At 60.0% G+C, this 22,365-nt stretch overlaps 2 protein-coding genes across 3 annotated transcripts; both read left to right on the top strand.

Moving 5' to 3' along the window:
* The first annotated feature begins 1,221 nt into the window (after positions 1–1,221).
* On the top strand, positions 1,222–19,004 carry DAZAP1 (DAZ associated protein 1). Of its 2 annotated transcripts, none has more exons than XM_075543591.1 (12): positions 1,222–1,427; positions 6,206–6,246; positions 6,721–6,887; positions 7,082–7,147; positions 8,045–8,152; positions 9,041–9,089; positions 12,015–12,097; positions 14,542–14,695; positions 15,978–16,007; positions 16,107–16,247; positions 16,567–16,743; positions 18,105–19,004. In XM_075543591.1, exons 1-12 carry the CDS (start codon positions 1,399–1,401, stop codon positions 18,275–18,277), a joined length of 1,218 nt encoding a protein of 405 aa, XP_075399706.1. In that variant the 5' UTR covers positions 1,222–1,398; the 3' UTR covers positions 18,278–19,004. The 2 variants fall into 2 exon arrangements, with proteins under 2 accessions (XP_075399706.1, XP_075399703.1); XM_075543588.1 differs by having other exon boundaries at positions 1,223–1,427; positions 18,102–19,004.
* Positions 19,005–20,808: 1,804 nt separating this feature from the next.
* On the top strand, positions 20,809–22,082 carry RPS15 (ribosomal protein S15). The gene is made up of 4 exons (XM_075543583.1): positions 20,809–20,898; positions 21,166–21,251; positions 21,620–21,854; positions 21,937–22,082. The coding sequence occupies exons 1-4, from the start codon at positions 20,896–20,898 to the stop codon at positions 22,048–22,050; spliced, it is 438 nt and encodes a 145-aa protein (XP_075399698.1). The 5' UTR covers positions 20,809–20,895; the 3' UTR covers positions 22,051–22,082.
* Positions 22,083–22,365: the final 283 nt, after the last annotated feature.

The raw sequence follows: 22,365 nt of genomic DNA, 5'->3' as shown, positions 1-22,365 counted from the left end.
AGGTTTAAGTGTTTTACTTTTCACTGCTTGCTTCTTCCTTCAAATATTTATTTAATGATTCAAAAAAAGGAAAAAAGATCTCCAAGGAGATGGATTGACACAGTGGTTGCAACAATGGGCTTGAACACTGTTAATTGTGGGTATGACGCAGGACCGGGGGACAGTGTTTCATTCTGTTGGGCACAGGGTCATTATGGGTAGGAACCGACTGTGGCACTTAACAATAACAGCTTAATGATGCTAGGTCAATTAAAACATCAGGCAATCGGGAGGCTGGGGAGCTGAAAGTCGCTCAGTTCAAGTATGTAGTGCTGCCAGTGGAGACCAGGTGGCACTGCTGATAACGGGCATCCTCTGAACTGTAGGGTGTTGAGCATCATCCCTGGCTTCCATCCACTCTGTGCCAGTCACCAACCCCAAACTCAAGGCCGTGGGTGGATGCTGACTCAGTGAGTACCCCTGTAAAACAGGGTAGAACTGTACCTGTGGGTTTCTGAGACTGTAAAATAAACCTTTATAGGAGTGGAAAGCTTCATCTTCCTCCCCACTAGCACGCCCTAATTATAACCAAAAAGGTCTCCAGAGAAGTGTCCTCTGGGCCCCGGGACGACAGGCACTAAATCAGTACCTGGCACCAGGTGGGGTCGCGACCACTGTGTGTTGACAACCCCTTGACGCGATAGGCTTGGGCTTGACCTTGGGCTCCCTGACCCTCGGTTTTTCTATGAAACAGGGCACAGGGATTCGCCAAGGGGCAGAAAATGAACGTGCCCGCGATGCTTTGTAAGGCCACGTGGCCTGGGGGCCGGGTTACTCCCCCACCTTGGGCCTCACGCGGTGGAGACTTCCGATCCGACAGTGAAGGGGAGGGGGGGGGGAAGGAACCGGAAGTTGGGCCTGCGCCCCGCAGTGCCTAGCTCAGAGCGCCAGCTCCCGGACGCGCACGTCCCTTTCGCCGCCGCGCACGTACGTCCGCACGTGGCTCGGCCCTGGCGTGCGCCCCTAGGAAGGGGTGGGAGGGCTAGTACGCCGAACTTCATTTCCCAGCGTGCCCCACGTTGACGTAGGCGACTGATCCGGAGGAAGGCTGGAGCGCCACAGCCGCGCACGCCACAGCCGCTAACGCGGCGTCGCAAGCACGCACGCACGCATGGCGCACCCCTGGCCCCGCCCCCGGCGGCCCCGTACGGGAGCGCGCCCGGGTGTGCGCAGGGCGGCGGCGCGGGCGCGGGGGCGCGCGGTGACCGTTGCTCTGAGGGGGGGAGGCATCAGCCGCCGCCGCCGCCTCCGCCGTTGCGCAGATCCGGGCCGCGGCTGTGGAGAGGGTGACGGGGCGGGTGACCTTCCGGAGGCGGGAGCGAGCGAGGAGGCCCGGGCACGCCGAGCGCCGCCGCCGCCATGAACAACTCGGGCGCCGACGAGATCGGGTGAGGACGGCGGGCGACCGGCCTGCGCCGCCGCCGCCGCCCGGGTCCCGCCGGCCCGCGAGCGCAGCCCGCTCAAGGTCACGCCGGCCGGGCACCGGGGACGGCGGCTTGGGTCTGAGCCCCGACTTGCCGCCCGGGGGACCACGAACGGAAGTCCTTGGGGACTCTGGGCGGCCCCGCCGCTTCCCGCGTCCTGACGGGGACCGGCGCGTGGCCCTGGGGGCTGGTTCCCGTTGTCACCGCTCGGCTGTGGGGACCCCGGAGGCTGCTCTTGGCGTCAGGGCGCCCCTGTTGGACCACCGCCCCAGGGGACCCTCTAAATCGGAGGCCCCGCGGGCCCACCGCCCTCCTATCGGGAGCGGGTGCTTTCAGAGTTCCGGGGCCCTTCCGGATCCTGAAGTGAGAGGGCCCCTGAATGCAGCCATTGGGCACATGGGGCGCCTCAGAGTCCTTCCTGGCCGTAGGACCCCGAGTGGGAGCTGGGGGGTGGGCAGCAGCACCCCCAGCCCGCGACCTGGGCGCACGTGGCGGCTCTAGGCTCTGCCTCAGCAGGGTCGGCCTCCCCCCAAAGCTCGCAGCACCCTAAAGCTGGCGGGGGCGGCCAAGGTCATGGGCAGCAGTGTCTGTCATGTCAGAGCTCCTTAAACTGAGGGGGAACCTATCGCCCACAGCAGGGGGTGTTAATGGCTGGGCCCCCCAAACGCAGACCCCTTCTAGAGGTGACTACCAGCCCCTCCTGCTTCTGACCCAAGCCATTTAACGAGAGACTCTGCCAGCAAGTGGGCCATCTCCCCCTAGAAGTGTGGAGGGGGTCAGTGAGCCCTCATTGCTCAGGGAGCCATGCCCCGGCTAGGTGTGGGCAGCCCTGCAGAGAAACAGCTTCTCATCTTTGGGTAGGCCCCCTGTCCCCTGTGTGCACTGGAGCCCTGGGGCCTAGATCCCTCCTCTGGCCAGGAGGCTGCTCAATGGAGCAGGACTTGGCTGCATCTGACCATGACGGGCCTGGCGGGTGGTGGTGGGGGAGGTTTACAGCTGCCCTGCCTCTGGTGACAGGGAGGCTATGGCCTCCTAGTGGGGGTCTTCGTGGTGCTTTTCCTGGAACTGGAGAGATGTGGGTGACTGTACCTCCTGCCATACGGGGCCACTGTGCTTCCTTGAGGAAGGATCTCCAGTGGAGAGGCCATGGTGAAGCTGAGGAAGGGCCTTAAGCACACGCCCTTCCAAAGGTAGCCAGTCCGAGACGGGTGGGCAGCCTGGTCCTGGGAGCACTCCTGGCCTCTACCCTCTGGGTGTCAGTAGTACCCCTTCCCCTCATGACAACCACTTAACACCCCTCTCCCATGACCCCGTGCCCCCTCGGCACAGAGTTGCCCCTGGATGTCTGTTTGCTCCCTCAAGCTGTTACCTCGGGTACCTGGGCTCATGGGCTTTGCTTTCCATGTCAGGTGCTTGTTGCAGAATTTCCTGAATCACTTCCTGCACCATGGTGCTTAATTGTGGTCCATAAACAGAAACCAAACCAGGGGCCCTTCCAGCCACCTTCCACAGCGATTCTGTGACGCCGAGCAGGTTGAGAATGTGGGCCAGTTCTCCCTGGGAACTGAATGCAGTGTCTTCTTGGCCCCCAGGCACCGTGGGGCCACCTGAGGGACATGTCCTAGGTCGTGTTTGGATTTGCCCCTTCCCTGGTATACACAGTCCTCCTTGGAACTCTGTGCCCAGTGATTGACTGACTTAGTGGCTGGCCGGGCTGGCTGCAGCCTTCTACAGACTCCATCAGCCTCGTCATTGTCCAGACTGCTCATGGTGCTCTTGACTGAGCCTGGGACTCATGGCAAGCCAGGGTGAGGGATAAGGGAATGGGTGACGCCTCACAGAGCAGCCTGCATCCCAGCCCTGATAGTGTGACTAGGTAAGTCCTTGGGAGGCTGTTGACCCTGAGTGTCTGGGAAGAAAAGGGCTCCTTGCAGGCATGGAGCTTCCTGCCCCAGAGGGGGTCTCATGGGGCCAGCCAGGCCATGCTGTCTGAGCCTCAGCCTGGGCTGTGCTCCCACAAGGTGGCCTAGATGCGGTAGGAAGCCTTCCAGGTGCTGCCTGGGAGATAAATGCTCCCTCTGTGGCAGTCCCCAGGAAGCCGTCTGAGGCCACCTTCTGCCCTCAGAGCAGGGACAGTGGTCCTCAGAGGGGAAGATGTGTCTGAGATGTGCGCTGAAGCCAATGCCGCCTAGACTTAGTGTCCGGCTGCGCCGAGCTCAAGGACAGTACTCACAATGATGCTGCTTGTGGGTCAGGTTCAGAAAACTGCACTGGGCACGTCATGAAACAGCCTTTCCTCAGCCTGGCCCATGGTCCAGCCTGACTTCTGCCTGCTAGCAAGTCTGCCCTGAAGGCAAAGCCCACCCCACTGTTCCCATCATGCTCTTGGCTCAGCTGCCCGCTGCCCTCCGAGCCCCAGCTAATCCCCACAGTGTGGGTGTCCTCAGTGGAAAGAAAGCCCCTGGGTTCAAATGGTGTACCCACACCTATCTCCTGGGGGTTGTGGGAGGGCCACATTGGGCTTCTTATCTATATCTTGCCCTCCATGGTCCCACACTACAAGGATGCCAGGGTCCTTAATCAGCTTGCTAGCAAGTTGTTCACTCCCCTTGGTTGCCATAGTCCCACCCAGGAGTTTGTGGGAGCCACCACCGTGACTGGAAGGGTCACCCTGAGGAATTCGAGGCCAGAGGCAGAAGGAATGCTTTTGAGCTGGATGATGTCCACTGTGGGATGTCTGTCACTGAGGTGACCATGCCCATTCTGGTGGGAGCAAAGTGTGCTCTCTGCCAGAGCCTCTGCTGGTGGCGCTGAGGGCTGCTTGGGCAGCTAGGCTGGAAATGGTATTTTTAGCTCATCCCTTAATCTCATCCACAGTGCGGTAGCCACCGGCCTTAGTGCCCATGGTGCCCAGTTCTTTACCCAGCTGGTGTTGGGATGGGACTCTGTCAGAGGGCCCTGTGATGGCAGGTCCTTGGATTGTCGAAACACCTCAGGGCCACACTAGCGACGAGAGCCTGGGCTACTGTGGGGGGTGGGGGGCTGCTGGAGTGAAGGAAACATGAATGGCTGCTACCCACTACCTAGTCGGGATAGCAGCACTTTCTGCCTTCGATAGCTGCCAGCAGCAGGCGCCCATCCAGGAAAGGGACCACCCATCCTACACATCTGGCTTGTGGGCTCTGTGTTGGCATGTGAATGGTTTGTGAGATCTGAGATCTATATTGGTGTATGTGTACATGTGTGGTCTAAGTAAGATACCTGCCTGTTGTGTGCATGTACATGAGTGGTCTGTGAGCTCTGTGCTCCTGTGTGTCACCTGTGGTCCCTGTATGTGTGGTCCCTGTAGCTCTGTATCCATGTGTGTGTACATGTGGGGTCCATGCATATGTGGTCTGTGTCATCTGTGCGTATGTGTGCACGCAAGTGGTCTGTGTATTTCCTGTGTGGTCTGCATGTGCCTGTGGGGTCGGGTTGTGAGTAGTCAATAGGTGTGCATGTAGGAGGTCTTGTGTGTACATCTAGGGTCTGCATATGCTGCACACAGGCACTGCTTACACATGCCTGCCTTTTCGTGACCCAGTGCCCAGGCGGCTGGCACCTGCCTTCGCTCCATAGAGGCTGTCTCTTGTGGTGCCTTGTCTGGCCAGTTCACTGAAGTCCAGGCCCAGACTGGTCTGACGAGCTCCTCCTCCTGGGTGGGGCAGAGGCGGGCTCTTTCCTGAGTGGGCTTGCCTGTGCGTTGTCCCTCAGGATCAGCCCTGGTCCCTGTTTTGTGCCGCTAGTTCCTCTTGCTGCTGCTGACCAGACTAGGCTCCCAGTGATGTTTCTGAGCCTGCCTTCCATGCTGTCTCTCCCCAGAGCAGACCCTGGGGTGGGGTGGGGGGCTTCTGGGTGATATGATAGGATAGGCTCCTCGCTGGCCTTGAGCAGCAGAGGGTAGGTGGTGAAGGGACGGTAACTGACGCTGTGAAGGCCTTTGCATGGGACAAGGTCTACAGGCTGGGCGACTTGGAGGGTTGTCTCGGTCACGGCCCCAAGGCCTGGGCCAGCTGTGAGAGCCAGCAGGTGGGACATGGATTCTGACTCCTCTTGAGTCAGTCTGGCAGGCCAGAGGCCTGTGCCTCCTGGACAGGCAGTGACAGTCATACCACTTCTGAGCAGCCTTTCTGGCCCATCATTCCTTCTGCACTGCGGGTGTGGCCTAGAGGGGACTGCAGGGGCCTCCACAGCCCTTCTCCAAGATGGGCCCACTCAGCCCGCTGCCAGAGGTTCTGAGGGTGGAGTTGGCGTAAGTTGCTACTGTGAGACGAGGACTGGGTCTTCTAGGCTGCATCCTGAGGGTCCTGGGGGGCTGCAGGGTGGGGGCAGAAGTGTGGTGAGAAGCCTGAGGAGGGCTGGACCCAGGCTGGGGAGGGATTCTATGCCTAGAGCTTTCAGGAGCCCCCTCCAGCAAACTCAAGACTGCTGGTCCTCCTCACCCAGTGACCCAGCCTCTGTGATGAGACATCTCTGTGTGGGCACCCTCGAGTGCCGTGTAGCCTCTAATCTGGGTTGTGAAATGTACAAAGTTGAGAGGAGCCCCTCCGCTCAGGTCCAGTGTCTATCTTTGACCTGTGTGGCTCTGGGGCATGTGGTGTCCAGTGCACGTTGCTGAGTTAAGCCCCCAAGGTGCCCATCTGTGGGGACTTGGCTGTGGGAGGGCCTGGCTCAGTGCACTGATCCTGCCTGTTTGTTTGCAGGAAGCTCTTCGTGGGCGGTCTGGACTGGAGCACCACTCAAGGTAGGTGTGGGGGTGAGCAGGGACCCTTGTCTGGTCCTGTGGTGAGAGTGAGGCACGTGGGGTGGGGGTGGGGACCCTCCAGTTAGGCTGCTAGGACGGGGTTTCGATGGTGGGGTTTGAGCTGCAGGCCAGTCTGGAGACTGGCCACAGGAGGCTAATACCACACCCTTTTTCCTGAGGCGGCTGTGTAGCCAGGAGGGACGGTGACCTTGGCATAAGTCTGCTGTAGCCTTCTTGAAGCTGGGCTTCTCATGGCCACTAATGGGACCCTGCCTTGTGTCCCCCTCCACCCCCCCCCGAACCACTGGCAAACACACGTTTGAGCAAGCTGGAGTCCTGTGAACACACCACCGCATAACCCAGTCCCTGTACTCTGTCTCTGCTCTGAGCAGAGACGGACGTCTGTCTGTCTGTGTCCCCACTCTGAGCAGAGACGTCTGTCTGTCTGTCTGTCTGTGTCCCTACTCTGAGCAGAGACGCTGCGCAGCTACTTTTCCCAGTATGGAGAGGTGGTCGACTGTGTCATCATGAAAGACAAAACTACCAACCAGTCGCGAGGATTTGGCTTTGTCAAATTTAAAGACCCAAACTGTGTGGGGACAGTGCTGGCCAGCAGGCCGCACACACTGGATGGCCGCAATGTAAGTCTTCTCTCTTTCCTCTTCCCCTGGCCATGGGGCTGGGGTGCAGACCTAGGGTGCGTGCTCTTGGGAGTTGGGGGTTGCACCGGTTCGGTGAGGGTGGGAGAGTGGGGCTCAGGCTCAGGATCGCTGCTGGCTCTTTCTAAGAACAGGAAGCATCCGCCTCACACTTCTCTGTTTGAAACTTTCCACAGATCGACCCCAAGCCATGCACACCCCGGGGGATGCAGCCAGAAAGGACGAGGCCCAAGGAAGGCTGGGTAAGACGCTAGGGGTTGTGGTGGCAGGGTGGTCCTTCCCTCACTGAGGGTGAGGCCTGTGGGAGCTTGCTCAGGTCCCCTTCCAGCTCTCCTAAACCCACAGCCCTTGAGTTGGTTCTGACATCAGGGACCCCACATAGGGTGTCTGAGGTTGTGTACCTTTTATGGGCACAGACAGCGGCACTGTCCCACTCAGCTGCTAGTGGAGTTGAATCACCAACCTCTTGCTCCACAACCCAGCTCTCATCCCCAGGGCTCCTTCGAACTGAGACCGCCCACTACGCCTGCTTTCCCTGTCCTCCACTCGGGCCGTGTCAGTCAGGCTGCAGCAGCCCCTCCCTGCTCAGCGGCATCTCCCTCTTGGGCAGTTGTGACTGTCCGTGCTGAGGCCCCTGGTAGAGACCCTCAAACCCAGGGTTGTGTGCTTGCACTGGGCTAACAGCGGTCTGTTTGTCCCATGGGTCCACATGGGCCACCTCAGCGGGAGCTGGCACCTCTAGGGCCACAGCTTCATTGCCCACTGTTGTTCCTGGGCTTGGCATGCCACTGCTCCAGCTGTGACCTGCTGTCCCCTGCAGCTGCCTTCTTCAGACCAGAGGCCAACCCAGGCCTGTGCTCCCATGGCGGCTGGCACCCTCGTCTCTCTACAGCTGCCTGGAGATGCAGAGCGCATTCTCACAGAGGGGCCTGCAGAGTCCAGCCGCCGGGTCACCTCGGGATAGACCCTGACTGCAGGGCTGCGACCTGGCACCAAACCCGCAGGGGCAGGAGGTCCGAACGCTCCTGGTGGTGGTGGTGGTGGGGGGGGGTGAGCAGAGGTGAGGTATCAGTGACCTGAAACCTGTGACCACCATGTGACATTCCCATGTGCTAACCGCCTTCTCCTGTCTGAGACAGAAAGGACCCAGGAGCGATAACAGCAAATCCAATAAGATATTTGTCGGGGGGATTCCTCACAACTGTGGCGAGACAGAGCTCAGGGAATACTTCAAGAAATTCGGAGTGGTAAGTGCTCCTGCCTCGGCCTGCCCTGGAGGCCCAGCCCAGACATACATGCTTCCAGATCTCTCTCTCTCTCTCTCTTTCTCAGACACATGCACTCTCCCATGTACTTCCTACCTCTTCTTGTACAACGTGCACACATGCTCCCCTCTCTCTGCTCCTCCCCCCCTTGCACACACACGTGTGCTGTTCTGCCCTCTCTGTTACTTGTTTCTGGATTTCTTCAGGTTCCTAGAGGAGTCATGTGTTGGGTGTGGTTTGTTTTGTAAGCCTATGTGGCTCTCTGATCTTCCTCGTGCCCTCAAAGAAAAGGCTGGAAACCCAGCTATCCTGCCCACCCACTCCCCCCCCCCCCCATGCATCTGTGTCCAGCCACCTGCTGGTGTCTCTGGCTTCGGTGTAGCTCCATGGGTGCCAAGCATGAGGGCTTTGTACCAGAGGAGAAGGGGGCTCCAGCTCCATGACTGTGTCCCTCAGCTCCTTAGCTCCCAGTCCGTTCCACAGGGGTGGGGACAAGCCCTCTAGTGAGACGCTCTGACCTGGATCTGCCTCGCAGTGTGGCAGATGCTGACTGCTCCTGTGGGGGAACTGGCAGGAACTGGGGGTGGCCTGGGTGGACTGACGTTGAGCAGGCAGCAGTGCCTTCACGTGCAGCAGGCCTGGGGGGCGGGGGAAGAGCCCAACTCCTCTTGAGTGTGTGGCAGGGGTGTCGTGATCCAGGACCAGCCTGCCTCAGTGATCATTAATTGGGTCAAAAGTCACTGAGGCAGTGGGCTTTGCCCTGTTGTCTGTCTGCCACTCCTGCCTCTGTGGCCTCCCCTATGCTGTGAGGGTGGGTGACTGGTTTCAGGTGGTGGGACTGCTCCTTCAGGCGTGCCTTTTCTGTCCTAGGTCACTGAGGTGGTGATGATTTACGACGCTGAGAAGCAGAGGCCCCGAGGTAAAGGCAGACCTCCTTTGTCCCGGAGCTTCCTCCCCACCCTCCCACCCCCCACTCAGATGGCAAACTATCTCACCCCGAGCCAGCCTCGGGCATAGGCACAGCCTTACATGGTCAGGAGCAGCCATGCCTGGCCCTGTGTGCCGTGGCAGGCAGGCTGGTCGGGCCCCTCTGAGCCCTGGACGTTTTTTCAGCCTTGCCCCCATCCGAGCGTGTTGTTGGGGCTCTTTCCTTATGGCCCCTGGTTTTAGGTTAGCGCCCGTGTAGTCAGACACCCGCCTCCTGCCCTGCTGGAAGCCCCGCCACGCCATGTCTGGGTGTTTTTTTTTTAATTTTTGTTTTTTTTTTCTGTGATTTTGGGGGTCCCTGCAATGAGTGGAGCAGGCAGGAGGAGGGTGAGGAGTGGAGTCCGGAGTCCCCATGGGGGATAGCTGGGCGATGTCCTGCTGCCCTCTGTGCCCGCCTCGAGTCCCTGGAGCGGCAGCCCCTGGCCTGCCGAGCGGGCACCACAGGACAGCATGCTCTGCTATGCTGGAGAATAGTTTGCCATTTGAACTTCCATCCCTCCTCCTCCTCCTCATGATGAAGTAATGTGCTCCCCACTTCATGTTAATTATTAAGCTGTTAAGTCTTAGTCTTAATTTTAACTTAGACATATGTGCTAGCGATCTGTCGAGTGTCTGATAGTGAAGTACAGTAGCTGTTAAGTAAGCTGTTCCTCTGCATTGTGTGTGATTAACGATCTCTTGAGATTTCTCTTCTCCAGGTGCTAAGTGCTATCACACAGGTACAGGCCAGGTCCACAGTCAGGAGGGCGCGGGCGCTCCAGTGGGGTCTAAACGAAGTTTCACTGTGTTTGCCCTTCCGCTCCTCCTGGTGACGCCCATGGCAAACGCCCTCCCTAGGCCCCTGGCGTGTGGCCCCAGCCGCCTGAGGAGCAGCCACGTGAGCTGGGCTCCACACCGGCCCCGGGCAGGCACTGCGGTTGGGATGTGTCCTCACCACCTAGCTTCTGTTCCAAATACCAACTCCCATCTGGAGAAGCTTGGGGGCCCCAGGGCTGCTACCCGCCCCCCTCCCTGCCAGCCTGCCCATCCACTACAGCTGGGGCAGGAGGAGCTGGCCTTGGGAGCCGCAGTGGACAGGCTGCCAGCACCGGTGCCTGCTCAGTCACAGCATCAGGCTGTCCTCTGCTTCAGACCCCGGGCTGCCCCGGGAAATACCTTCCTCTTTGCTTGACCACTTCTCAGCCTTTCAGCAGGACGGTCTCACCTCCTTTTCATGCCCTCCCCCTTGGGGATCAGGCCAAGGAGGTGATTCTCACATAGGGTCCTACACGTGTGTGTGTGTGTGTGTGTGTGTCTCAGTGTCTCCAGGATGGCCCCCAGTACCCACTCTGCGTGTGTGTGTGCGTGCGCGCGCTCATGCACCTGGCTTCCCCATGCTTCTAGGCTCTATCCTAGGTTCCTGCTCATGTTGTCTGCACACACACCTGTTCCTGTCTGTTGTCACATGTGCATGCTGGGGACATGGCCTTGTTCCTGCTGGTGCTTCACTGGCCTTCTTGTCCCCTCTCTCCACCCCACTTGCATCCTGCCCCCAGTGCTGGACATACTTGTCCTGCTTGGTCCCACATGTCGCTCGAAGGCTGCCCGTTGGGCTGTGCCCCAGCTCCATTGGGAGCTTGTTCTTCTGGTCCCTCATGCTGTGAGCTCACTGCTTCTCCACACAGCCACCCCCACAGTGCCCTCAGCCATGTCCATGTGTTCCCCTGTAGCCCGGGGTATGTGTCTGGCTGCATATGGCCACTCCCACACTGCCCTCTGTCCACAGCCATCTTGCCTTCTCCTGTGGTCTTGGGCTCGTCTCTGTCTGTCTACATGTGGCCACCCACAGCACTCTCCGCCTGTGTCCATCCTGTGTTGTCCCACGGTCTCGGGTCTGTCCCTGTCCTGGGTGGGAACCATGGTCTTCCCTGCACCCTGGGTTAGTCTAGTGCCATCTGCTCAGCCAGTCCTGCCCCGCCCTTGCACCATCCCAGACCAACCAAACTTCGTTTACACTGCCACCCTCTCCTCTCCTGTGGGGGTCACTCGATTGTTCCTTTTGGAGTTTTCTGTTTTGATCACATGATGCCTCCTGCTCTTGCTGCTGGCAGCAGATTGAGCTGCTGGAATCCATGTTGGCCTGTATCTCTGTGTATTTTAATTTACGTAATGACTTATGTACCTAGTTATATACATATTTATATACGTAGACTTATATATATATATATATGCCTATATCTACATCTATACGTGCGTGTATCACCTCTGGTAGGATGGACTCCGTGGGCTTACCCAACGGCGTTGGATAAGCTTAGCGAGGCGTGCGCGCTGTGGCAGGGCCTGTACTGACAGCTGTACACGGGTCTCCCGCTGTCAGCAAACTGCAAGCCGAGGGGGAAAGCCGGGTTTCAGAAAAGCCCAGACATGCACCATGCCCGCACCTCGCTAGGCATCTAGAGACCTTCGCCGCACGCACGCCTGCCTGCAACCACCCCAGGGGTTCCGCTTGGCTCCTGCTGGGCCATTCTAGCAGCCGTCTGCTATGGGGTCGCCTTGGCCACTGTCCTTACTGGCCCCCACTGGGCTGGACTCTCACCTCCCCCGAGTCCATGTTTACTTGTGAACCTCTGGTGCCCAGGGCAGACAACTTCCTAGGGCCTCGGTTGCTGGGGTTGTGTCTTGTACCAGTGGGCAGCTTCCTCCACACCTGGCCCCTGACAGTGGCCTGGGTCAGACGCAGCTCCAGAGACCGCCGCCCCTCCCACACGGCGCTTTGCTGAGACCCGGCCGATCCCTCGGTCCATCCCTAATACTGTTGGTCATCCTGTTTTGTGTCACAACACCCTGCTACCTTGATTCACTCTTCGTCGTTGGCTAGGTTTTGGATTTATTACTTTCGAGGACGAACAATCAGTGGACCAGGCTGTCAACATGCATTTTCACGACATCATGGGCAAAAAAGTGTGTAGTTGTAGTTTTATTTTACCTTAAGACCAAACCAAGTCTTAGGCAACCTAGGGGTTCCCCTGGCAAACACCCTTCTTTATTTAGAAGACCAGCCGGCAGGCTGCCCTGCCGAGCACCAAGCCACAGAGCCCTGGGCTCAGGACATGGTGGCTAGTGGGTTGAGGTGGGGGGCTCCCTTGCCCTAGGGGAGGGCCAGGTGGGAGGCAGGGCAGGGTGGGTGCCCAGGCCATGGGGCATATGCATCCCGGCAGGCTAACCCAGGGGGACCTTGGTGTTGCTTCAGGCTTGGTCGCAGTTACCACTCCTTCAGATGTCTGTCTCTCTCATGCGATTGTCTGGTCCCGGCCCGAGGGCGGGACGTGCAGAGGACCTCGGAGCACTGAGGCCCATGTCCAAACCAGTGAACCGTAAACATCCTGAAGGATTGGTGTGTTTCAATGGGGCCACCTCGTGTGACCCTGGGACAACCACTGCTCTCGTAGAGTTAACCCCGTGCGGTTTCATCTTCATACTGTGTTGCCGCCACGGAGGTGAGGGGGGCGGGCCAGGCCCCCCTTTGACAGCCTTGCCCCCAGTGAGCAGTCCCAGGGAGGAAACCAGCCAAGCTGCCATGGGAGGGACAGTTGACGGTGGCTTAGGCCCCCCTTCTGCAGGAATCCTGCGCAGGCAGTGGTATGGGCCTGTCCCTCAGCCCCCCTGCTGGTTTCCTCCAGCAGGCTCTACAGTCCCCACCCCAGGCTGGCTCTGACTCCTGTGTGCAGGCCAAGGTTCTGGCCTTGCCTTCTTCCAAACCCCTTGTTGGCAGAGCTGCCTGGGCAGAGAGGAAGTTACTGACCCTCGTGTCTGTTGCGGTCTCACTAAGCCCCCAGGAGGCTGACCAGCTCTGTTTGGCTGGGCTGACAAGCAACCTGTGGAGGGCTCAGCCCACGGCCGAGGACGGACAGAGGCAGTGCCCACATGTCCAGGTATCTGATGGGGCCAAGAGAGCTGCAGCGGGACCAACCCTCGAGTTTAGGACCTTCTTCAGGGCTCCCTTGGAATGGTGGGTGTCAGGGATGTCCTTTCCAGCTCTGCTGACCACAGGACTGAGTCTCTGGGTCCCTCCCCAGTGGGTGCCCAGTCCCAAGCTCAGCTCATGGCCTGTATCCCTAATCTGTGGATACCCTGTTCCTCCAGTTAAATGGGGGTGCCTTGTGCCCTACTCTCTTGAGACCCCCTGTTAAATTGGTGTGCTCCCTGCTGGTGTGTGAGGGCCCCAGTTAAATAGAGGTGCCCTCTGGTATGTCTGAGACCCCTAATTATATGGGGGTATCCCTGCCAGCATGCCTCAGACCCCTTCTGAAGCAAGAATTGGGGTGGAGTCAGCGAGTACTTTCTTCAAGTCCCAGGGATGCTTGGGAGTCTGGCCCCTCACGGGGCTGAGTGTAGACTGCGTGGCACTTGGAGCAGCCCCTTCGTCCTGCTGCCCACCTTCAGCTGGGGGGTGGGGGGAAGGTGGTCCCCCGAGGCCTCTTCCTGTGGCTTCTCCACCAGGAAGGACTTCAGGCCTAGGAAAGGGCCCTGTGTGTGCCCCTAAGATATCAGGGGTCGGGGAGTGTGGGATCTTTCTTTGCTGTAGCCAGGCAGGCCGTGGCAGCAGTCGGGACTCGGGGACCACCATTAGCCAGGGACTGCTGTGGTTGCAGCAGGGGGCTTCAGTTAGGGTTAGGGTTAGCAGTGGGCTTCAGTCAAGGCCACGTGCACCTGGGCCCCGCCTCTCCCCGCCCCCTTCCCCAGGGGCAGAGGAGGCCGGCTGGGGCCTAGAGACACAGTATGAAGATTGCTTACGAGCCAATGTCCATTTACTGCATGTTTGTTTACTTTTTGTTAGATGTACCGTAAGGCTCTCTTATCACATCCATTCCCTCTGACATTGTTTTGAGTTAATTAAGATTTTTTAAGCATTAGCCTGGGGAAGGTAAGTCTTTATCTTCCATTAGACATTTTAAATAAACCTTAAGTAAACAAACCGATGTGTTTCTCAGGTATAAGCTTGCTCAAGTTGCAGGCAGTGGGTGGGTGCAGGCCCTGGGCGCCCCAGTGGCGCCCAGCCAGGGCTCCCGTCTCTGGCTGGGACCCTGGCGAGGTGGGTGGGCTAGGGTGGGGTGGGGCAGGGGGGTCAGCCCCCAACAGCCTGACCCTTGGCCTGTGCCTCCAGGCAAGGCCCGTGTGGCTTCCAGATGCACCTGTTGTACCTGAGAAACATTATTTTTTTAAAACAAAAAAATAAAAATTTTAAAGAGAAAATAAATAACTACTGGCCTAAATAAGGTTTATAGTTTAAGTCTTTAGTCTTAAGCCATAAGATGCTAAGTGTAGTTTTAAGTTACTTGCGGGTGTGTCTGATGGGAAGGGCTGGGATCCCGGTTGCCCCCTAAGCCCCAGCTCGATTTGTCCAGGTGGAGGTGAAGCGGGCAGAGCCGAGGGACAGCAAGAGCCAGGCGCAGGGCCCGCCGGGGGCCAGCCAGTGGGGCAGCAGGGTTGTGCCCAGCGCTGCCAACGGCTGGGCTGGCCAGCCGCCGCCCACATGGCAGCAAGGATACGGCCCGCAAGGTAAGGCCCCAGTTGGGTGGGTTCTGGCGTGCGGGCTCCATTACCACCCCTTTACCAGGTCCTCCAGAGGGCATCCCTATGAGCTGCCTCCCCCTCGCTCAGGCCAGCATGGTGTCACAAGGCGCTCGTGAATCTGCACAGGGTCAAACAGCGATTGGTGCACTTGTTTCAGTGCCAGGTGCCTGTGCTAGTTGGCTGTGCACTTGCTGGTGCCTCTTGTCAGGGCTGCCCGTCACAGGGACCTTGAGTTTCCGTCCGCACCCAGGCGTGCGCTCTGGCCGAGTCTGGGGATCTCTGAGTGACACTGTAGTGGTGGCAGGAGAGCCTCTGTTGATAGCGCTTTGAACTCAGGATAGTAATGAAAGGGCAGGGAGGAGAACTGGGTGAATCTTGGTCAGCGAGAGGGACGTGCTGAATGTGAGAGTGACAGAGAAAGATGCCCAGGACAACTGGATCTGCAGTGACGTCTCTAGCACAGGCATAGGGAGGGTCGTGGAGGGGGAGCCACTGTCCTTGGCCAGACATTGCCCATTTCCTTGGAGCTGAGTCCGGCAGTGCTATCCCTGCGTCCTGCCCCGATGAGGACCCAGGCAGCATCCTGTGCTGGACCGCTGGCGGGGCTGCCGGTCAGCAGGGTGCATCTGGCTAGGCAGGGCAACTTTGTCTGTGTTCAGTGTCTGTTCAGCATGCCTCTGCCTTGTCAGCTGGGCTGGCTGAGAACAGAACTGGTCACAGACTGCCAGGAGCACCCGAGAGCTGTGCTGCTCAGGAGGTGAAGATCAGGCTGTGTCCTGGGCCTGTGAGCAGTCATATCCCTCTGCAGTGACTTGAGGAGGCAGGAGGCCCAGGCCCTGGAGCTGAGCTTGCCCCCACATCTGTCTTGCCACTTACACCCTGGGGCCCAGCCCCCCTCTGGGCCCTGGACACCTCCCTGGTGGCTGCCCAGCATGAGATGACTCACACTCTCCACCTACAGGTCTAGGGCAAGTGCAGTGCGGCCTCTGGCTACCAGCTGACCGGCTGTCCCACCTCTCCCTCCTCCTTCCTCCCTCTCCACCCCTACCCCAGAGGCACTTGGGTTCTCACCAGCCCTTTGCTTCTGAGGCATTTCTGTGGAGGGGCTGGGGTCACCGGGTGCATGTTGGGGTGTCCTATGCAGTCACCCCAGAGTGAACTTGGCTGAGAACTGGCCAGGGGCCCAGACGGGGCGGGGGACGCAGCGCCCTTTCCTCCCTGGACACGGTGTCCCACCACACCAAGCTCCCTCTTGTTTCTCGTGCAGGAATGTGGGTGCCGGCAGGACAGGCGATCGGTAAGTCCAGCTTCCTGCCAGAGTCCAGGGAGTGTCCGCCCTGTCCCTGGTCTGCATGTGTACAGTCTCTGCCTGGATAACTCCCCTCTTCTTTGGCAGGTGGCTATGGACCGCCCCCTGCGGGCAGAGGAGCCCCCCCGCCCCCGCCACCCTTTACCTCCTACATTGTGTCCACACCGCCCGGGGGCTTCCCTCCTCCCCAGGGCTTCCCCCAGGGCTACGGGGCTCCTCCACAGTTCAGTAAGTACAAACTGGGCCCTGGGACTGTCCCTGCTGCTGTCCACAATGGGGGGTGGGGGTCGCCTGTGGGCAGGACTCTGACCCTCCTGCTTTGGCATTTATAAAGCTCCTAAGCACCTGTCCCCCGCCTCCCTGAGTGTGTGGGCTTCCCCAGGACCCATGGCTGGTTATCCTGAGGCCTCTGCGCTTGGCCCAAGGGTTCTGGTGAACCCCCCCCCCATGTCCCATGGGGTCTCACTAGCACAGGTGGGTTCCCGGGAGGTGCCACCCACTCTGAGCTGGGGCTGCACACCAGCATGTCTCTCTTCTGTGCACCCAGGCTTTGGCTACGGACCTCCGCCTCCGCCGCCTGACCAGTTTGCCCCCCCGGGCGTCCCTCCACCGCCAGCCACCCCGGGGGCCGCGCCATTGGCCTTCCCCCCGCCGCCCTCACAGGCCGCCCCGGACATGAGCAAGCCCCCCACGGCCCAGCCTGACTTCCCCTACAGCCAGTACGGTGAGTCACCTGGGGGCTCCCCACCCCTCCCCCCAGCAAGGCTGGCCTGGTGCAAAGCCGGTGTGGTTCCCCGTGGGCTGGAGCACAAGGTGCTGCTGGCACTGGAAGAGTGAGCACCAGGCTCTGGGAACTCAGCTTGTACGCAGTTGGCCTCGGCGCCAGGACCCCAGTCTGCTGGCTTCCGACAGGCCAGTGCGTGGATCGTGTGGACGCCGGGTGACGTGTGGAGGGCCTTCCTCGCTGGTCACCAGGTGGTCCTGTTGCCTGCCCCAGCCGGGCTCACGCAGGCACATGACATGTACATGTGTCCACATGCATGTACTCAACGTGGCTGGCCCTCTGTGCCAGGTGGGAGGGGCTGAGTGGCAGCTTTGGTCCCAGCCTGAGGCCCAGGCATCGAGCTGTGCTGGACGGTGTTCCTGCCCCTGAAGAGCAGCGGTGGGGACGGCGGGCCTGGGGTATGCGTGCCCCCCCCACCCCCACCCCCCACCCTACATGGGCGGCTGGGGTCGTCACCCTGGTCTCGTCTCTCACCAGGCCCGGGTTCCTACCCTCCAGACCCGGCAGGCTTCGGGCCCCTGCTTTGTTTACTCCCTTATGGTCAGGCCCAGCACTGAGGTGGCCTAGGTAGGTGGCGCTCCCCGGGACCCCTCCCGCGCCCGGCTGGGACGAGGCTGCCCGAGCCCTGCGTCTGCCTGCCCGCCCGCCTGCCCACACACTTGGGGACACCAGCCGAGCCGTGATGCCAGCTCTGGGTCTTGGCCTTTCCTGTCTGCCCATGAGGCAGTGGTGCTGGCGGCCACCCTCCACCGGAGCTTCTGGGCCCAGGCTCCTGGGGCCTGACAACGGATTTGAAGCCACTGAGCTGGATAGCCACACCCGGCCCTGCCCCCCTCCTGTCCATGCCCCCCTACCCCCTTGGGAGGAGGACACTGATGGGGCCTGGCCAGGAGCCAATGGGGTGCCCATGAGCTGCCATCCTTGAGGGGGCGTGGGCTTGCTTGAGCCCCCCATGCATGCTGCTCGGAACCTTCTAGAAACACTTGTCCACAGTGTGTCTGATGTTACAGCCTGGGCCTGCTCTCCTGCTGAGGTCCTCAGGCTCTGGCTGCCCGGCTGGTCTTTTCCAGGGAGCGGCCACAACCCATCTCCAGTGTTTTTTTTTTTCTTGGGGGGGGCCGGCTATGTGGGAAGTGGGGACTTTGGGCATGTCTCCCTGGCAGAGGTGGTGTGGTGGGTGCTGGCACCCTCATGTCCTGGCGCAGGCGTGCGACCGAGCACGGGACCTCTAGGGTCAATGGCGTCTGAGACCTGGTTTCCAGTGTGTGGCCGGTGCTCACGGCCCTCTCCCCTTCCAGCAGGTTACGGACAGGACTTGAGTGGCTTCGGACAGGGTTTCTCAGACCCCAGCCAGCAGCCCCCCTCCTATGGAGGACCCTCAGTGCCGGGGTCTGGGGGCCCCCCTGCCGGCGGAAGCGGCTTTGGCCGAGGCCAGAACCACAATGTGCAAGGGTTCCACCCTTACCGACGCTAGCCGGCCCGTGGGCGGGCCCAGCCGAGACCGAGGACTCCGACCTGTGAGCTGGCGACAATCACACTACCTGACAGCGGGCGGGCGGCGGGTGGGTGGGTGGGTGGGCGGCGGATCCGACGCGAGGCTGAGGGGTGTGGACTGAGGGTCTGCAGCATCTTCCTTTCTCGGACCGTCAGCACAATAAACAGAGAGTCACTGGTTCAAACAACAGGGTTTTAAAAAATTGTCTTCAGCTTTAATTCAGAACTTCAGGTTTCTTTTTCTTTCTCATTTTTTTCTGAAATTACTCTCCTGAGCCTTTGTGTTACGTGTATTATAAACTTTTATGTTGAAAGAAAAAAATATACATTTACAAATTGTGAGATTTTTAAGAGAAATTTTCTACGATGTATCCTGGCTTGTTTCTTAATTTAAAGCAGGGTTTCAAGCGCCGAGGGACGTGAGGTGCCTGTCCCTTCCTGTTGTTCTGGCGTCGGGGCCCAGGAACCCCAGGGCGCGAAGAAGAATCTACTGAGTGTTTTGTTTCTGTTCATTCCTTCTGTCGACTGGCCATGTCTGCAGGTGCCCTGGGGTTCACTTGGGGCACCCAGCCCACGTGTCCAAGCCTGTTGGGAGCCCTGGTGGCCCAAAGCCTGTGTCAGAAGCCAGCCTCCTCGGGCATGTGTCCGTGTGTCCCCGCTGACCAGTTTGGCCCTAGTTTGAATAAAGAAGTGTGTTTGGATTAGAACCCACTTATGTCTTTTCTTTCCCAGCGGGGGTGTCGGCTGTGGGTATCTAATCATCAGGGTGCCTGCCTGGCTTTCCAAGGAGCAGTGTGGGTGCTGGGGAGGGAGGCCATGCATGCTCCAAGGCTGAGGGGTCTGGGTGCCCTCCTGCCTATGAGGGTCATTCAGCTGAGGTACATGACCATCACAGAACAAAAGTGGTTCCTCACTTCACGGGGGTGGGGTGGGGGGCTTTGAAGAAGGTGCCTCAGCATGTGTCTGAGCTGGGTGCTCTGGTGGTCGTGACCTGACCTCCGGGGTGAGGGGAGCCATCTGCAGTTGCAGGCCAGTGGGTTTGAGGACCACAGTTGGGATGACCTAAAGCTAGCCTGCATTTGGGGCAGTGCCCCCAGGGAGCAGGGCCCTGTGTCCTCTGTGTAGGTGCACAGTGACCCAGAGCACCCTCCTGCTGGCTGGTGGCTTGCCCTGGGCTTTGGACTCGTCCATGGAGAGAGCAGCAATGGGCTGTGCCAGGAGGGTTACCAGGTGGACTTGAATGCCACCCATCATCACAGGCGGGCCTGGCCCACCCCTGCTGCACACCAGCCTGGAGCCCACATGGTTTCCACTGGACAGTACTTAAAACTGCATCCAGAGGGAGAGGGCCTCGGTGTCCACTGGACAAGCTGTAGGGGCCAAAGACCTGTTTCACACAAAAGTCCCAGCCTCACATCGGGGCCCTTGATGGCTCAGGAGGATCAGTGTGGGCTATCACCACAAAGGTGAGTGGTTCAAGCCCCCAGCTGATACCCAGATGAGGCAGGCAGCTTCTGTAAAGAGATGTTCCCTGCTCTAGAGTCTCTGTGCCCGGAATTTGGGCACAACAGAAGGGCCATCACCCTCACAGTCTCACGATAGCCTTGTAGCATCCATGATAAGGGACTCTCCTTGGCTGGCCCTCTGGTAACCCTGACATTCTCCCCTGAAAGCATACCCAAAGGTGAAATCTCCACGTCCTTGCTTGCACATATTTTGCCTACTTCCAGTATAGATCTGTAACCTTATGGGGGCAGTTCTACTCTGTCCTATGGAGGAGTGCCTAGGAGTCGAAAGCCAACTCCATCAGAGTGGGTTTGGTTTTCAGTTGAAGGCAGGCTGCTGCCCATGAGCCTGAGGATGAAGCGGGTCAGCTCGGGTGGCTAGCTCAAAGGGCCTGGTCTGTGTCCTAAAGACGAGCAGACAACTGGTCTGGAGACATCCCACAATGCGAGGCTCGCCCAGGGGCAGTGAGCTCACACTGATTCCCCCGCAGCCAGGAAGCCCCCCCACAACTGAGGATGAAGCCAGGTCTTGTACCCCGCTTCCCTCTTAGCTCCGATAGCAGAAATGTTTTGTTTTTCTTTGTTCTGGGTCCGTGAGCCCAAGGCATTCCCGCAGTGGAACTGAAACGGCGTGACGAGCCCTAAACCCTCAGCCCAGCTCCACAAGGGGTGCCGGCTACCGGAACATGATGTCGGGCTAAGAAAGGAATAGTGACCCGCTCAAGCACCAAGCGACCGGCTCCAGCGGGGGGTGGGGGAGTAAGGAGAGTGTCCTTTCCAAACAAACTCACTGCCATCGAGCCGATTTTGACTCAGTTCCAACCAGACGGTAGCTCTTGAAGGGAGCAGAAAGCCCCCTTCCGGTTAGCAGCCCAACACGTGACCACAACACCAAGAACGGCTAGCAAAGTTGGTTCTCGCTTCGCTAACCCCGGAACGCTGTGCTACGGCCTCCCGACAGCAGGGGGCGCGCGCCCTCCAGGCGAAGGCGGAAGCGCGCCTCCGCGCGCGGCCAGGGGCGGTGCACGCCGTGCGCTCCCGCGTTAACTGCGTCGGCGCGCGAGCAAGCGCTCTTTCCCACAGCACCGACGAGATGGTGAGTACTGTGCTTCGCGCGTCTGCGCCCGCCCGGCCCATCCGGGCCCATCCGGGCCCATCCGGGCCGGGGCAGCGCAAAAGGCGCCGGAGTCCGGGCGCCGCGGCCTCCGGTGACCCGGGTGTGGGGATGGGTTAAGGCCGGGAAGGCCCGCCGGTGGTGGAGTGTCCGCGCGGGCCTCCAAAGCGGTACTCGAACCCGGCGAGGCCGGCTGTGGCCGCGGGCGGGGGTCGGCAGCCAGCTCACCTCCGCCCCGGCCCCGCGCAGGCGGAGGTGGAGCAGAAGAAGAAGCGAACTTTCCGGAAGTTCACCTATCGCGGCGTGGATCTGGACCAGCTGCTGGACATGTCCTAGTAAGGGGGGCCTGGGGCTCGGGCTGGGCCGGGTGGACGCAACCAGAGTCACTACCTTGTGGCTCCGGCAGGCCTGATGGGCGAGGGGCTCACAGACCAGGGGATCGATACGCCTCTCCTGCGTCAACACGGCCCTGGCGGCGGCTCGGGCCGGGTGCAGTCAGAACCTTCGCCCGAGGGGGCCACGCAGGCGGCTTAACCCCGACTGGCTGTCAAGTGCGAGGTCTTCGGGGCTAGTCAGGCCGCTCTCTCGGGGGGCCTGGGGCGCGCTGCTGCCGTCGGACCCCTCTTCCGGGGGGGGGGGGGCGGTGGATGCAGGGGTGAGTGGCGAGTGCCCAGGGCTCAGGCCACTGTGTCCGCCTTATCAGCGAGCAGCTGATGCAGCTGTACAGCGCTCGGCAGCGGCGTCGCCTGAACCGCGGCCTGCGGAGGAAGCAGCACTCGCTCCTGAAGCGGCTGCGCAAAGCCAAGAAGGAGGCCCCGCCCATGGAGAAGCCGGAGGTGGTGAAGACGCACCTTCGCGACATGATCATTCTCCCGGAGATGGTGGGCAGTATGGTGGGCGTGTACAACGGGAAGACCTTCAACCAGGTGGAGATCAAGGTGAGCCGTGCGCCTGGGTCGTCCCGCCCCTCCACCAGGCCCTGCTCCCTGCTCTCCAAACTGACCTTCTCTCCTCTTGCAGCCGGAGATGATTGGCCACTATCTGGGCGAGTTCTCCATCACTTACAAGCCTGTCAAGCACGGCCGGCCCGGCATCGGGGCCACCCATTCTTCGCGTTTCATCCCCCTCAAGTAGTCCTTCACCCAATAAAAGGCTCCCTCTCCTGACCTGAGCCTGAACCTTCTTTCAGCACCTGCCCGCCTTGGTGTCTAGCCCTCCCCATCACTCCGTGGGTATCTGGCTGGCACCCCCCTGCTTCTCAACTCCTCTTCAAGAAAGGCAAACCGGGGGCTTTAGGTACATGGGTGGTGGAGTCAGTAACCCTAATCTCTGAGGTGGGAGCGGGCCTTGAGGAAAAGGATGAGTGGCCAGGCTCTCCGGAGCAGTGTACAGGGCCTGTGTGGTGTGAGGAGAGCCAGCTGAGTGATGAGCTAGAAGGTACCACCTATT

Source organism: Tenrec ecaudatus, chromosome 1 (genome assembly GCF_050624435.1).
Source record: "Tenrec ecaudatus isolate mTenEca1 chromosome 1, mTenEca1.hap1, whole genome shotgun sequence".
Lineage (NCBI taxonomy): Eukaryota > Metazoa > Chordata > Mammalia > Afrosoricida > Tenrecidae > Tenrec > Tenrec ecaudatus.
The sequence above is the reverse complement of the archived record's forward strand: the minus strand, read 5'-3'. Positions and strand labels throughout refer to the sequence as shown.

Bases quoted from the DNA above. Each gene is read 5' to 3' on its own strand.
- DAZAP1 (XM_075543588.1), top strand. From the start codon at position 1,399: ATGAACAACTCGGGCGCCGACGAGATCGG. The intron at 7,148-8,044 runs GTAAGACGCTAG...TGTCTGAGACAG, and splicing joins CGAGGCCCAAGGAAGGCTGG to AAAGGACCCAGGAGCGATAA. The intron at 9,090-12,014 runs GTAAAGGCAGAC...GTCGTTGGCTAG, and splicing joins TGAGAAGCAGAGGCCCCGAG to GTTTTGGATTTATTACTTTC.
- RPS15 (XM_075543583.1), top strand. The intron at 21,252-21,619 runs GTAAGGGGGGCC...CCGCCTTATCAG, and splicing joins CAGCTGCTGGACATGTCCTA to CGAGCAGCTGATGCAGCTGT. The intron at 21,855-21,936 runs GTGAGCCGTGCG...CTCCTCTTGCAG, and splicing joins TCAACCAGGTGGAGATCAAG to CCGGAGATGATTGGCCACTA.